At 37.6% G+C, this 16278-nt stretch overlaps 1 protein-coding gene across 1 annotated transcript in view; it reads right to left on the bottom strand.

Annotated features, from left to right (window-relative positions):
- The window catches only part of RADX (RPA1 related single stranded DNA binding protein, X-linked), a 59731-nt gene extending 43820 nt beyond the window's left edge, over positions 1–15911 (bottom strand). The window contains exons 1-6 of the mRNA XM_004710093.1: positions 15254–15911; positions 9318–9460; positions 6834–7026; positions 2786–2894; positions 2497–2588; positions 2280–2402 (exon numbers count right to left, since the gene is read on the bottom strand). Coding sequence (XP_004710150.1) covers positions 2280–2402; positions 2497–2588; positions 2786–2894; positions 6834–7026; positions 9318–9460; positions 15254–15911 — 1318 coding nt within the window. The remainder of the gene's footprint in view (positions 1–2279; positions 2403–2496; positions 2589–2785; positions 2895–6833; positions 7027–9317; positions 9461–15253) is intronic.
- Between the last annotated feature and the right edge of the window lie 367 nt (positions 15912–16278).

The raw sequence follows: 16278 nt of genomic DNA, 5'->3' as shown, positions 1-16278 counted from the left end.
AACAATGAGAATTTTGCTCATATAATCATTTATACAATGCGACAGAATACCATATCTAAAGTGGCTTCATGCTCAGACTTCAAATAATGTCACATTCTCTTCACTTGTTGAAAGTTTTATATATATATATATATATCATAGCAGAGCTAAACACTAACTTGATATTTGAATTCTATAATAAAGAGGGCATACCTAAAATGGTTTCAAAGACACAAAACCAATAGAAAAATGATAGCACTGATGAAACACACAACTTTCCTCTAATTCTTTGGTGCTTCCTCGCCCCCACTATCATGATCTCAATTCTACCTTACAAATTGGATTAGACTAGAGCATGCACACTGCTACAGATAAGAACCCGCAACACAGGGAATCCAGAATAGATAAAACCAGTAGGGCCAACAAGGAGAGTAGAGGTACCTGGAGGATTAGGGGAGGGTGAGGGGAGAAAGGGGGAATCGATTACAAGGATCAACTTAGAACCCCCTCACAGGGGGATGAATAATGGAAAAGTGGGGGAGGGGTAGTGGACGACAATGTAAGATATGAAAAAATAATCTATAACTTAATCAAGGGTTCGTGAAGGAGGGTGGGAGGGGGTGGGAAGGGGAAGAAATGGGGAGCTGATATCATGGGCTCAAGTGGGAAAAGAATGCTTTGAAAATGATGATGGCGGTATATGTGCAAATGTGCTTCAAACTCTGGAGGAATGTATGGATTGTGATTAAGAGATGTAAGAGCCCCCAATAAAAGTATTTAAAAATCAAAAAGAACCTACAATAGTGGCAAGACACCCAAAACTCATGGATTGAACTCTAGAGATGTTTAGGAGACTAAACTGAGGAAAAATGATCAAACATTTGTATATTTGTAATAAGTGAAAGCAGGCTATAAAAATTCTTTTAGTCACTTCTGCTTCCCATTCCACATACAAGCATCTATAGTTCATGACATTTCAAAAGAAAAGCTTTATTAACTACTGTCAGATAAAATTAAAATTACCTATAAAATAAAAAAGAGAAAAATAATGACCTTTGTATCTTTATCAATTCAGGGGCAAAAACTTAATGCTACAGTAAGCAAAATATTGAATATCTGGTAAAACACCACTAATCAAATATTTATTTAGTACTCAAATATAATCATACTTTATATTTGCATTATTAAATTACACAGTATGTCAATCATCTATAAATTAACTCCACTTTAGTAAAACCTTCTATTTTTCTAATGGGGTCTGAGTGAATACCACCAAGGATCCCTGGAGTCCTGGTGACATAATTGGTTACACTTTGAATCCACCAATGTTCGACAGGAGAAAGATAAGGCTTTCTGTTCTGGCAAAGATTTACAACCTTGGAAACCCTATGTAGGGTTGTTATCAGTTGGAATCAACCAGATGGCAGTAAGCTTGGGTTTGGCTTTTAGTAAGTTCTGCTAGCTGCTCTGGAATTGGCTTGAAGGCCAAAACAAAAGTAGACCAAACTCACTGCCACTGAGTCAATTCTGACTCATGGCGACACTATTAGGACAAGATAAAACTGGCCCTTTGAGTTTCTGAGACTGTGACTCTTTACGGGATTGAAAGCCCTGCCTTTCTCCTGTGGAGCATTCTGGTGGTTTCAAATTGCAGTCCAACAGAGAACCACTATGCCACCAGGGCTGTGTTGACTCCATGGCAGTGGTTCCAACAAAACTCCAAAGCCAAACTCACTGTTATCGAGTGGATGCCAACTCATAGTGACCCTATAGGACAGAGTAGAACTGGCCCTGTGGGTTTCCGAGGTTGTAACTCTTTATGGGAGTAGAAAGTCTCACCTTTTTTAACATGAGTAGTTGGTGGGTTTGAACTGCTGACCTACTAGTTAGTAGGTAACCCATTATGCCACCAGGGCCTTTGAAGGCAATGGGTAGTTAGTTCCAAATGGATACAAAGGGAATTTACCATGCTTGAATTTTATTGAATCTGAAGCTTCTATGTATGAAATGCTAATAAGATAATTAATAAAGAGCATCTGTTTCAGAAAAACTGGTTTCAACTCCAAATTAATTCTGAATAGACAACTGGTGAAATCTTCTCCAAAGAAGGTGCATAATATATGTAAACACCACATATGATATTAATAGAGAAAATATTTAAATACGTTGTCATGATGTTTGCATTTGCTTATTCAGTTTTATGTTACTGCTGTAGGCCAGTTCAGCATGTTTCCTAAAGTCAATGCCCCCCTCCCCTGCCCTTCTAAAATTAAATGATAAAAATAGAAAGAAATGAGTACTTGGGTAAAGATTTTCAAAGATGTCTGGCTGAGATGTAGAGAACAATTTCACAATAAATGGCTCCTGTGAAGTCTGATCAACAGCGTGAAGCCAGCGAAATGTCCAAAAGTCTTCACGCTTTTCTACATGGATCAAATATTAAAATAAAAAGGGTCACTGTTGTGTACATGTGAACACACTGAAATATATTCCATGACTTGCAAGTAAAACCCTTACCTTTCTTTCTTATTCGCTGGACTCTTCCTACGTAAACTAAAATCCCAACAATGTCACAGAGATATTTGTCGGGCAAATCATTCAGTTCAGCTCTAAAAAAACCCAGAATGGTTAAAGAAATATGTTTCTTTAAACAATGAAATAGCATTTTATAATTATGACTATGAACATGTTTATCTACAGAATTACGGCAGCATGCATTTGGGTAGGTCTTGAGTGTATTATATTATGTTTCTGAGGCTAAGGCTGAAAATTAGTACTGGAGACATCTTACAAGAAACTATTTTACCTTGTAACAAATTGATGAGTTAATTTTGGCAATCCCCATTGTGATTTCACCTGATTTTCTGGAATCATATGTATATTAGTTTGAGGCTGTTGAAGGTTCAGGCAGATTTCTGAAAAGGATATATACTTTTTTAATAAGACATTTAACACATGCAGAAGAAGAGATGCATAAATTATACACCAAAATCATACAGTGAATACTTGTGAAGCCACTATTAAGCTCAATAAGTAGATCTTCTATTTCCATTATATGTCCACTTACGTCTTCATCAAATGTTATTTATGCATTGAATTCAGTAACTTATCATTTCTTTAAAAAAAACAAAGATTTTATCACTTATGCATTTTTTCCAAGCAAAATACTATTTTAGTTTACTTTTAAGCTTTGTATGAATAAAATCATACCACATAAAGTCTTCTAGGGCTATTTTTTCACTCAGCATTATGGTCCTAGATCTATTCTATGTTGTTTAATATTACAGGTGTTGGTTTTATTCATTTTCTACTGTTGAAAGTGTTCCATTAGTCAAGGAAGTCATGGTGGCACTGTCAGGTAAACATTGGACTGCCAACTCAAAGATCAATGGTTCATACCTGCCAGCTGCTCTGAGGGAGAAAAATGAGGCTTCCTACTTCCATAAAGATGTACAACCTCAGAAATTCTTTATCGGGTTGCTATGAGTCAGAATTGACTAGATGTTGGATTGAGTATTGGTTAGCTAATTGAAAGATTAGACTCTACCAGCCATTCTGCCAGAGATAGCTGAGGTAGTGTACTTCTGTAACGTTTTAGAGCCTTGAAAACCCTAGGGAGCAGATCTACTATAATTTGACCATTTTTTGTACACGTTTCCCTGGTCTCACACAAGGGCAAGAATTTTTCCAAGCCATATACCTAACAGTGGATATCCTGAGTTGGTAGGCATGCAAATGCTTAACTCTACAAGATAGTCTTAAATTAATTATTTTAAGTAATCTACCTCTTTACATTGCTATTAGTAATGATCCATATCTTTTTATATTGGGGGATTCATTAATTTCTTGGTTTTTGTCAATCTGGCTATGCAAAATAACAATTTGTTATTTTTGTTTGTTTACAATATCCTTATTACTAATGATTTTGAACAGTGTTTCACAGTTTCTGATTCAGGCACACACCCTCTTTGGTGAAAGGCCTTTTTGTGTGTCTTTTGTACAGTTTCCTATTACTGGATTGTTTGTTACTTTCTTATTTATTGGATTATCACATTTTCCTATTATTTGGATACTAATCCTCTGTGGATCATATATGGGTATACATCATTTATTGTCCATTCGGGCAATATCTGACCACATACATAAAGGGGCTTCAAAGAGTTCATGGGAAAATTCTATTATCCTTTGGATCAATTTTTGAAGCCCCCTTGTCCTATAAGGTTTTGTTTTTTTGTTTTCCAGAAGGAAAGTTGTCCTTCTTTTGCTTATTATTGACCTCTAATGGGTTTAAAGACTCCAAACCAAGATTCTTGCAGCATTGGACCCTAGGTGGGACAGAGGTAGGAGGTGAGGCAGAGGATATGGCTCTAAGCGTGGAGTCGGTGACTATCTGGCAGGCATGTGGACAGCAGCCGCCATTCACACTGCTCCTGCTACTTGGGTGGGCACAAAAGTGGGCAGGGCTGGGCATGCTCACCTCCCATACTGAATGCTCCTCCAGCCTCTGCCCCCACTTCTAGCAGCTTTTAAAGCAGCAATGAGGATATCTGGAATTGGACTGCCACAAGATTTTAATAAGATCTTTGAACAAGGTCCAAATCATATATCATCCTATTTCATAGAATGCATTGTGGATATTAAATGATTCATACCTATAACTACAAATATCTCCCCCCATTTGTGGTTTCCTCCTTTTCTTTATGGTATCATTTTAGAAAAAAAAACTTAATTTCAGTATGGTTAGGTTTATGAATCCTTTTTAATAGTTTCTATTTCTTAAATCTTGCTTGTGATTTTTCACTTTATCCTAATGTAAAACTAATATGTTCTGTAAGTTCTTTTAAAAGTTTTACATATGTCTTTAGATATATTTAATGTGTCTGAAACCAATTTTAATATCATATGAGACTAGGTATATGAAAGCATTTTCGCTACTTATAATCAGTTGTTCCCTGATGATTTGCTCATATATGGTACACCTGTCATATATTAAAGTTCTCTGTGTCTAGGGCTGTTCTTTAATTCTGTGCTGTGATTTATTGGTCAATTTATCTCTATCAATACCAATACGGGCACCCTAGTGGCATAGTGGTTAAGTGTTGGGCTGCGTTCTGAAAGGTTGGCAGTTTAAGTCCACCAGCAACTCCTCAGAGAAGGACTGGGTGTTCTACAACAGGAGACAGTGGCAGTCTTGGAACTCAAGAGGGCAGTTCCATCTGGTTCTGTAAGGATGCAATGAGTTGGCATTGATTCGATGGCGGTGGTTTTTTGAGCAAGTTATACCAATACCACATTGTCCTAAATACTACAGATTCATAAAAACATTTTGGGCACCTGAATATGCTTAGTTGTAGGAAAGAATTTATAATTTAATTCACCTAATAATATATGTTGTAAATTGTGTTCATCTTAATAAATTTCATTGCATTTTTCTCAAGGAAGTCTTATCTCTGTTAGCTTAATTTTTCATCTTTCTATTGTAAAGGAGTAGAGAGATAATGAACTAATTGTATAAAACTATCAAGGTAATAACTTCAACTATCAATGAGCAATAGCTAAAAAATGCTCAGGATGTTAAGAAAAATTTTGGCCAAGAAACATATTTCAGCAAATAATGAGCAACTGCTATATTGATCTGAATATTCTCTAAGTAATTAAGTTTAATTGATTAGCTGGAGAATTCAGACTATGTAGAAACAGGTTCAATAACAAATATTATCAGCCTCCAAACAGGAACTTGTTGGTTGATCTAATCTGCAATTCGTAAAAATAAAAAAATACCCCAAAGTCACATTTACATCTTAAAGTAATCACTTTTAATGTTCCCAAAATATGTGGGATACCAAGATATCAAAGTCTTTCACTTCAAAATTAATTCATTTAGAAAAGCCCTTTCAAAATGACAATTGGCAGGATTGGAACAGTAATGGTAAGTTAGCTATTTGTACTCTACTAATTGTAAATGTCCCAGTTTTGATAAATGTACTGTGATTATATAATGGAATGCACTTCTCCTTAGGAAATGTACACTGAAATAGGATTGGAGTATTTCAGAATTTGGGGGATGTGTGCATGTATATATGTAAGGGAGAGGGGGACAGAGAGAAAGAGAGAGAGAGAGAGAAAATGATAAAGTAAAGGTAAATGTGAACAATTCTAGGATGTGGGTGAAATACATATGGGAGTTCGTTATGCTATTATTTCAAATTTTATGTAACCATGAAATTAGTTCAAAGTTAAAGTTAACAAAGCTTTACAAGATAGTATCTAACACCGACAGCAAGATAGATTCATCCTTAACTTGACACTGTGTGATTAAAAACAAGAAAACAAAAATAGGCTGGAATTGATTTGATACCAGTCAGTTTTCAGAAGTGGAGCTCATTTGTTAACCAACAGTAAATACCTCAGATGATTTTTTCTTAATAAATGCCATACTAAGTTAATATACTTCTTAAACTATGTGACTGTTAGGAAATATGAATTTTAAGGATATAAGAATATGATATATTGCCATTTTTTATTATATATATAAAACTAAACTCACTGACATCGAGTCAGTTCTGACTCATAGTGACCCTATAGGACAGGGTAGATCTGTTGTGTGTCTCCCCCAGCCACCGTCACATGAGTTTCTGAGACTATAACTCTTTACAGGAGTAGAAAGTCTCATCTTTCTCCTGTGGAGTGGTGTGGCTGGTCGTTTGAAACTGCTGACCTTGTGGTTAGCAGCCCAATGCATGCCACCAGTGTGCTCCTTTTGTCACGTAGTATTTAGTAATTTTTGTAATGACTGTTCTTTGCAAATTTATACAAACAAAATAGCCATCAAATAATTTGATTGTCTACTTAACCGATTGTAGAAATTAGTTTCATCTGTGCATCCACAGGGATTAGCGGCTTCTTCATTGGATAACTCTGCTTAACGGAGTAATCTCGAAGCAGAAGAACTGAACCAACGTTCAGACATTTATACCACTCAGGACACAAAGAATTCCACATAACCACTGAAACCATGCCAGAGCTATCAGCAACATCCAAAAATGCCTAGAAAAGAAGTATGAAAAATACATTTGTTATCCACACAGATGATATATAAGAATATCATCATAATATTAATATTATCTGTGATATTTTAAAATAACATCTAAACTTTAGTAATTTACTAGTGATGATTTACTTGTCAACTCTGCTAAGTACTGCTAATGTGAAGAAGAGATTTACAAGTCCAAACTTTTGTGTGATGGTAAATACTAAGAACACAGATCCAGTATTATTTCTCTTGGGTTCTCCCATCATCTTAGCACAGTGCCTGGAACAGTGCAGCCACATAAGATAGTTGTTAAATGGAAGAAACCAAGTTGCATTTTAGAGATTCCAAGTATAGATCCTGACTTCATATGTATTATTTTGAAGTCTTGGGGGAGCCCTACTACTTCTAAGGCTTTTGATAGACATATCTTATGAATTGAGTTGTGTCCTCTTCCCACTAGACTCCTCACAAAATGTGTCTGGATCCTCACTTTGATACCTGTGGGTTGAAGTCATATCACAGTAGGACGTGTCTTAAACCTAATCACTTTTGAGATATAAAAAGGGCAGATTAGGTACAGAAGCAAGCAAACACAAATGTGGGAAAAATAGATGCCAAGTAGAGATCTCCAAGGATCTGAGGAAAACTGAGACAAGGGGTTTCCCACGGAGCAAAAGGAGACAGCGTTCCTGTAGAGGTGGTGTCCTGAATGAGGTTTTTTTCACCATACAAATAGAAAAACAAGTTTCTGTTCATTAAAGCAATCCACTTGTAGTATTTATGTTACAGCAGAATGAAGAAGATAAACAGCAGGTAGATTATGAGCAAAAGCATAGAAATAGAAAACAGATTTTTATGAAAAAACTTTTAGGAAATCTGGCTGGTGTAGATTTTGTATAGAGAGTTCAAGAGGGAGGAGACCGGGGAGAAGCAGGGACAACATGATGGCGACACAGGAAAAGGGACAAGTGAAGCTCAAATTCAAGGAAGAAAGTATTCCAAGAATCTTGCAGCAAAATCCACAGGAGAATTAATGAATGAAACCTTTTTAGTGATGTGAAAAAATACATAAGACAATTTTAAAAGAAGGCAAGATACAAAATTGTACACAATTCCCATTTCATAAAGTAATGTGACATATAGCAGTCATTCACAGACAATAGACAACATATGTGCATATGTGATATGTGATCTGCAGATGTGGTGCAAGCTGACTGTACTCAGCGGCTCATCAAATGGCTGGCGAGTCAAACCCACCCAGCAGTGTTACAGAAAAAAAACCTGCCACTCTGCTTCCATAAAGATTATAGCCAAGAAAACCCTATGGAGTCCAGTTCTATTCTGTAATAGATGGGGCTACCAGGAATCAGAATTGGCTCAAAGGCACTTTTTTTTAATACTACGATATATGTACATATGATATACAAATATATTTGTGTATGTTTATGTGTGCATACATACACACAGATAGAGAATAAACCATATCAAAATATTAATAGTGGTTCTGAGTAGTAGGGTTTGAGTTAATATATTCTGTTTATGGATTTCTACATTTTTCCAAATTATGTATAACTATAATAACAAAAATGCAATAAAACACTAAAAGGATTATGACTAACATGGGAAGTAATAAAATGTTAATTAGGTCACAAATTTATTATGAAAGAATTCTCATTAGCTTTATATGCCACAGCGTCAAGATGCAGAAAAAGGGTCAAACAAATTTGACAATGAGAAAGGCACTAGTTGGGAAACACGGCTTGAAGAAGCCAAAAATTTTCTGTAGAGACGTGAAAACATCTAGTATAACAAAAGTAACAAAACAAAACAAAAGTATAGTCTACTTTTTCAAGCAGGTTGGCCTAAAGAGGAGAGAAGTGAGTCATGAGGTAAGGCAGCTGTTTTTCTTTTTAAAAATAATTTTATTGTTGGCTTTTACAGTTTTTATCACAATCCATATATCCAACCACTGTGTCAAGCATTGAGGCAGCTGTTTTTTAAATGTGAGATTAAAGTATGTTTATACTTGTATGGGAAGCAGCCATAGAGAAGAAGTTAAATAAACAGAAAAAAGAGTGGAGGAGATCAGCTATAGCAGAAAACTTAAGGGCATCAACACAAAGAATTTCTCTTTGTACCAGAAATCATACAGAGGAAAAATAAATCAACATGTTTATGTGTATTTCTATTTAGTGATGATGATAATTTATAAAGCGTTATTTAAAAATATCCTAATATGGAGTCAGGGCTGTACATTATACTCTCAACTTTACAATAGCATACAGTATCTTATGGTCACTCATACCTGGTAGGGCTCGATTACATTTTTATTAGGTTTCCCATAGTATTGCAGTTTTGATTTATGCAAGATTCTTACAAGCAGTGCAGGAAAATAACATCTGTTAGTCCAAGTTATTTCAAGGTTAGACAGAGAAATTATTTTCATAGCTAGAATAAAAATAGAAAAATAAATCATAGTTAAAACATCATGGTAATTTCAAAGATCTATTTTATTTTTTAAGTGCTTATTGGAGTAAGATTTGCCGAGCAGATCGAATTTGTTGAATTCATACCCATTCTGAGTCAACTTGTCCCAAGATTTATTTTAATGGTTAAAAATTACTATAGCCAGATAATACTCAAAACAATGACTTCTTGCCAGCAAAGCTAGTCTATATACCTCTCACACATTCCATTTAGTAACATAAAACTCTGGATTTTGGCACACATTGTTAAATATAGAATGTCCTCCATATCTTGCTGTGGAATTATTTCATGGAAGATTTGGATCTAAACTTACTACTCTTAAGGTATTTTATGAAACCATCCTGGTGCCACACAATAATTTCCTCTTCCTAAGCACTTCCATATTCAATTTTATAGAATTGTTTCGTGGCATTTTTAGTTATTTTTCTCCCATTGGTTTCATATCTATAAATTCCATCTCCCCCAAAGATCCCAGCCATGTTCCTGAGTCTGGGTCCTTGCCCTTGCTATTCCGTTTGTCTGAAATGTCTTCCACTCCCTCAGGTTCTGCTCAGAAATCACTTTACCTTTGATCTCCCTAACCAACCTGTTGAAAACTGACCCCTTTACTTATCCTCCATCCCACTTAGTTTCTTTCAAATGTTTTTATCTTCAAGCCCACTGGCAAAGACTAATGCTGCCTAATAGTTATTTATCTACTAAAGCAAACACCATTTCTGTTCACAAAGGTATTATCTAGTCAACATCTTCGTATTAAAACCATACTTGTACAACAAAACCAATGCAAGTCAGAACTCAATGGAACTGCCTTGTTTTTCTAAGCCTTGAACATTTTCTGTCTTTGACAGGGTTTTTCACTTACTAGTAAAAGCAGTTTTACTACTTCTCTATTGCTCCATGTTAGTAAGGGGAAAAAATGAGTTTTCTTTCTTTGGCAGATTTCCTCCTTAAATAGGTTCTGGTTTTCATAGGTCTAACTGTAATTTCTTTTAAATGGGATTTTAAATGGTGCTTCACAATTGACACTCTGGGTTAGGGGTTGGGCTGCTAACCAAAAGGCCAATGATTCAAACCTGTCAGCTGCTCCACTAGAACAAAAATGAGGCTGTCTGTTCCCATAAAGAGTTCAACTCAGAATTCTCAGATAGAATTTAATTGAGTTGATGGCAGTAGGCTTGAGTTTAGGGCATCGTACCCCAAACCATTATTTTCAGCATTATTAAGATGCCTTGTATAATTTTCCTTCTAGATTATCCCAATACATTACAAGCCCAGGACCATAAATTCTAATATCTGATTGAATATAATTGACTTCCTTTTGAATGTTGTCAAACAAATCATGGGTGGTAGCAGCAAAGATGAAGTAACTCGTTTTAAATCTATCAGACTTGATGATGGGCTGAAAAAGTTAAAGTTAGATTTCTTATTGCATCCCACATGAAACAAAAGCTGACTGGAATAAAGAGTTAAATGTAGAGCACTGAAATGTCAGAAGAAAATTTTGGAACATTTCTTCATAATCTTTATTTAGAGTTGGCCTCCTTAAGCAAAGCCACCAAATGGGGAACCAGAAGGCTAGCAGGTTTGATTACACGTAAGATAAGTCTTAGAGGTACAAAAAGCAACGCAAACAAAGTTTAGAGGAAAAGAACTGGACGTGAACAAATAATTGGCATTATACAAGGGTAAGTTCAAAGTATTGCTACAAGAGTTCTAGTTCAGACATGAACCGGTTTATTTTTAGATCTAAAAAGGTGTCTAAACATGTCTCTTCTACCAGTGGATGGAAACAAGGAAGTTCTCTCAGTAATACACTTGTCTTAGTTTCCTTAGGTTGCCTTCAAAAACAAAGGTCCAATGAAAACAGCAGCCTCTGAGGGTACCTGCAGGGCCAGCACATGGACATAGTACTTTTGTGATAAAATATAGTTTCGATAAGTGAATAGATACTACTCTTTCAAAAAGAATTAAAAACACTTTAAAGTTATTATCATATGAAGTCTTCTAGAAGCCATTGAGTCTATTCTAAATCATAGCAACCCTATAGGACAAAGTAGAACTTCTCTGTGGGTTTCTGAGACTCTAAATCTTTAAGGCAGCAGAACGTCTGCTCTTCCTCCCAAGGCACAGCAAGTGTATTCGAACTGCTGACCTTGAGGTTAGCAGTTCAGTGCATAGCCCACTATGTCACCAGGGCTCCATTCTGGCTCATGGTAACCCTATATAGGGTTTCTGAGCCTGAAAATTGGTGGGGAGTCAATAGCGTCATCTTTTCCTCATGGAGTGACTGATGAGTTCAAACTGTTGACCTTGCCCCCAGGGCTCAATTCTGACAGATCACTAATGGAGAAGATAGCCTTATCTTTGAGATCATTGGAGGGTGTGAACCATGACTTTTCCATGAGCAACCTAGCAGCTCACTCACAGCTCCACCAAAATTCTTTAACCAAACAGGGGCGATATGAGACCGAGCTACTCAAGTACAGTCAACAAAGATACTCAATTCTAAAAACCAAAATATTGACATAAAGTATTAATGTAATCCTGCTTCATCTCATGAGACAAAATCACTTCATTACTTCATAACCAACTGAAATGTTAATTTTGCTTTTGAACCGCAATAATTTACTTTAATCATGTATTCCCCCATATAAGGTGATTTATTCTACAATTACATAAATTGGGATACGTTGGGACAATTTTTTTAAATGACTGACAGATATTGAATGTAGAAAATCATTCTACTACTAAAGAGAGCCTCCATATTTATTGCCATCAAGTTGATTTAGACTCCTAGAGATCCTATAAGACAGAGAATAACGGCTTCTATGAGTTTTCCGAGATCCTAAATCTTTATGTTCTAATTTTCCCTGAGCAACCCAGCGCCTAAGTCACAGGGCTATCAGGGCTTCTTAACCCCATGGATCAGTTCCACTCTACACCACAGGGGGCGCCACCAGTCAGGGCTACTTGAGCTTAGTCAAGAACAACAATATTCAATCTAAAATTCAAAATGGTGAATACTGACCAGTAACAGGCTCCTGCTTCATCTCGGGCATGTGATTAAATCACTTCCATTAGTTTACATGTGAAAAGTTCGTCTTGTGTTTAAGCACAATCATTTTTTTTCATCCATCTTTCTTACAACATGGTTTAACTTTAATTGTATACATTTGGACGCATCGTTACAACTTAAAAATATGACTTACTACTCCAGCGCCAGGGCTCCATTCTTACTGATGGCGACATCCTACATAGGGTTCCCCTAGCTAACAATCATTACAAAAGCAGATAGCCTCTTCTTTGAGGCCGCTTGGTGGCTTGGTATAAACCACCGACCTTTCCCTGAGCCAACTACCGCCTAAGCCACAGCGGCACCAGGGCTTCTCAACCCTATGGAGCAGTTCCATTCTCCACCACAAGGGGGCGCCAAGAGTCAGGGCTACTCACGCACAGTCAACAACAATATTCAAATCTAAACTTCAAAATGGCGAACGCTGACCAGTAACAGACTCCCGCTCCATCTCATGCATGCAATTAGTTCACACGTGAAAAATTCCTCGTGTTTGAACACAATCATTATTTCAGCCATCTTTCTTACTTATAAAATTATTTAACCTTAATTGCATACATTTGGACGCATCGTTACAACTTAAAAAAGTGATTGATAGAAAGTAAATGAGGAAAACCGTTCTTCTAAAAGAATCCCCAAAACCTGCAAAACCACTGCTAGCGAGTCGATTCCAACTCCTAGCCACCCTATATGACAGAGTAGAACTGCCCCTGTGTATTTCTGAGACTAAATCTTTAGAGGGAGAGAAAGCATCATTTTTCCCGCCAAACGGCCGGAGGTTCGAACTGCTGACCTTGCCACCAGGGCTCCATTCTGACTCATGGGGATCCTACATAGGCTTCCCCACCCTAAAACTCATTGTGCGAGCAGATAGTTTCATCCTCCAGGTGGCAGGTGGGTTGGAATCAACCACCATTCCCTGAGCTAACTAGTGTCTAACCCACAGCACCACCATGGCTCCTCAAAAGCATGGCGCATTCTGCATCACATTGGGGGGAGGGGCAGGCGCAAGACAATTTACGTGCAGTCAACAACAGTATTCAATTCTGAAAACGAAAATGTGGAACAATACCGAGCAGTAACCCATTCCTTCCATCGTCCCATTCATTAGGTAAATTCACTTCCATTATGTTATATCCAAACGAAATGATCACCTTACTTTTGCAATGCAATCATTCATTTAAACTACCACTTTCCCCCCTTATAACGTGATTTAACTGTAATTGCAGGTAGCTTGCCCCATTGAGACAACTTACAAAAATGAATGGCATCCAATAAATATAGAAAATATTTCTTGTACTCAAAAACAAACTCTCCTCCAAATCATTTGCATCAAGAGGTTTCTGATTCATAGAAAGGTTTTTAAAATCATTTTTAATGGCAACCCTTTATTACAGAGAAGTGTTCTCCTTGATTTTCCAGAGTCTAAATATTTATAAATGCTTGAGAAAGCCTCATCTTTCTCCTATATATCGAGGGGGGATTTGAACTGCTGCCAATAAGAATAGCAGGTCAGTGTAAATCTTACTACTCCACCGCAAGGCAAAAATTGCAATGGTGAACAGTGACTATATTAAAGTACTCTTGCCTCATCTCATGAAGGGTAAAATCACTTTCATAAGTTCATACCTGAAAATTTCGTCTATACTTCAACGCAATCATGTATTTCAACCCTCTTGTTTTCTTATAACATGATTTAAGTATAATTGCATATATTTGGACACATTTTACAACTTAAAATTTTACTGACAGAAAGTAAATGTATTAAACCATCCTTTTACCAAAGGAGAACAAAGGAAAATAAAATAACCTCCTAAATCTCTGCTATCAAGTTGATTCCAAGGCCTAACCTCACCTTACGACAGAGTAGAACTGTCCTTGTGGATTCCCGAGGGTCTAAATCTTTACACAAACATCAAGCCTCATCTCTCTCTCATGGAGCCAATGGGAGGTTCGGACGGCTAACTATGCCACCAGGGCTCCATTTTGACTCCTGGCGACCTACATAATTTCCCTTCTAACTTGATTTAATATAATTCTATACATTTCCGCGTATTGTGAAGACAATTTTAAAAAAATGACTGAGTAAATGCAGAAAATCTTTCTTCTACTAAAAAACAAACAAACAAAACCTCCCCACACTACCATCGGATCGATGCTGACTCATAGCGACCCTATGGGCTTCTGAGGTAATAACTTTTTAAAAAACCAAACAGTTTCATTGGCATATATTTCACATATGATACAATCCATTAGTTCAATCCTATCAATAAGTGCTCCACAATCATCAACTTTAGACATTTACTTTCCTTTTGATCCCATTTCCATGAGATCCCAACTCTCCCCAATCTTAGTATTCATACCCATACATTCACTTTTCTAATCAAGATGAACATAAATAACATTGCCTGCACTTACAACTTATTCTTTCCCACAACTCAAACCCATAAATCCTTCGGCCAATTCTGAGGAGTGGAAACGAACGTTAATTTCCCTGAAGTTAAACGCACAACCCACCAAATGAAGAAACCCGCCTGAAACATCACGCAAATTTTGCCCTATTTATCACTCCTGGCTTGTTACCAAGAATCCAAAAGCGCCTCCCTACCTCCTCCCACACCTTATTTTCTTCCCAGAAAACTTTTTTAAAAGCCCTCCATCGTTTCCCTCCAATTACTTACATTTCACATTAATTTCCTCAGCTTGCTTGTTAGTTAACCAGATATCACCGTATGGATCTTCATTGTTCCACAGCGCAAGGTAGTGGCTTTTCACGCCCCTCAAGGGTCTCTCAGGTTTCATCTTCTGGGCGCGATTTCTGAAGGGAGTTTCTACAGAAATCGCTTCCATGTTCCCACCACAGAGGAGTTTAGCTATCCACAGGATCTCTTGCCTTACCCGTCTCTCGTTGTAAAGACACAAGACTCTAGAAATTATCACTTCTTTGCCAACTTTAAGAATATTGTTATATACGAGAAAGTTCAGATTGGGGTCTAAGAAACACTTCTCCTGGTACACCCCGTCAGAAATCGTCACATCAAAGCAGTAATTGGTCAGCCTGGATAATTGGTCGCGTGGGTCATCCTCTAAGAGGTATCTTTGGATGGCCAACACAGCGACAGGCTGTACATCTGACAGATTGATCCACCTGCGAGGTGTGTCAATCGCTTGCTCCATAACCTTTTGGATCCAGGACTTGGGCTCTAGGGTTTTACACATTTGCGTCACCCCTCCCGTCACCCCATGCCATTCTCGCTCACGTTTCTCCTGGTCTGAGCCAGCGTGTGAGGGGCCAGACTGGCTAGAATTGCTTGACATTGGGGAAAAATTGGTAGCCATCCTGCTCACCTCAAACTAATTCTCCCGCCCCCTCAAACTGAGAGAAAAAAGAAACCACGGCTGTATCTTCGTTTCCATCCAGTCAGCGACTGGCTTTTGCGCGCCAAGCTGACTGGAAAGGCTCCGTCCCTGCGACGTTCTGTGCGCGCCTGCGCACCTCACTTGGCCCCGCCCCCTACCCGCCCAGGACCTCCCCGCCTCACCCGTTGCCCCATGCTGACCCGGACGTGCTTGCCCCCTACCAGATGTCTTGTTACTAGGCAGACAGCTACCTCTTCACACAGATTGCTGCCTGAGGCCCGGATAACTTGGGAGCATTGACAAAAGGTAGGGGTCGCCAGAGTCCCTAAAGAATCACAGGAAGGAG

This window comes from Echinops telfairi, unplaced genomic scaffold, assembly GCF_000313985.2.
Source record: "Echinops telfairi isolate 266 unplaced genomic scaffold, ASM31398v2 ScPeMD7_7427;HRSCAF=8465, whole genome shotgun sequence".
In the NCBI taxonomy this organism is placed as follows: domain Eukaryota; kingdom Metazoa; phylum Chordata; class Mammalia; order Afrosoricida; family Tenrecidae; genus Echinops; species Echinops telfairi.
The sequence above is the reverse complement of the archived record's forward strand: the minus strand, read 5'-3'. Positions and strand labels throughout refer to the sequence as shown.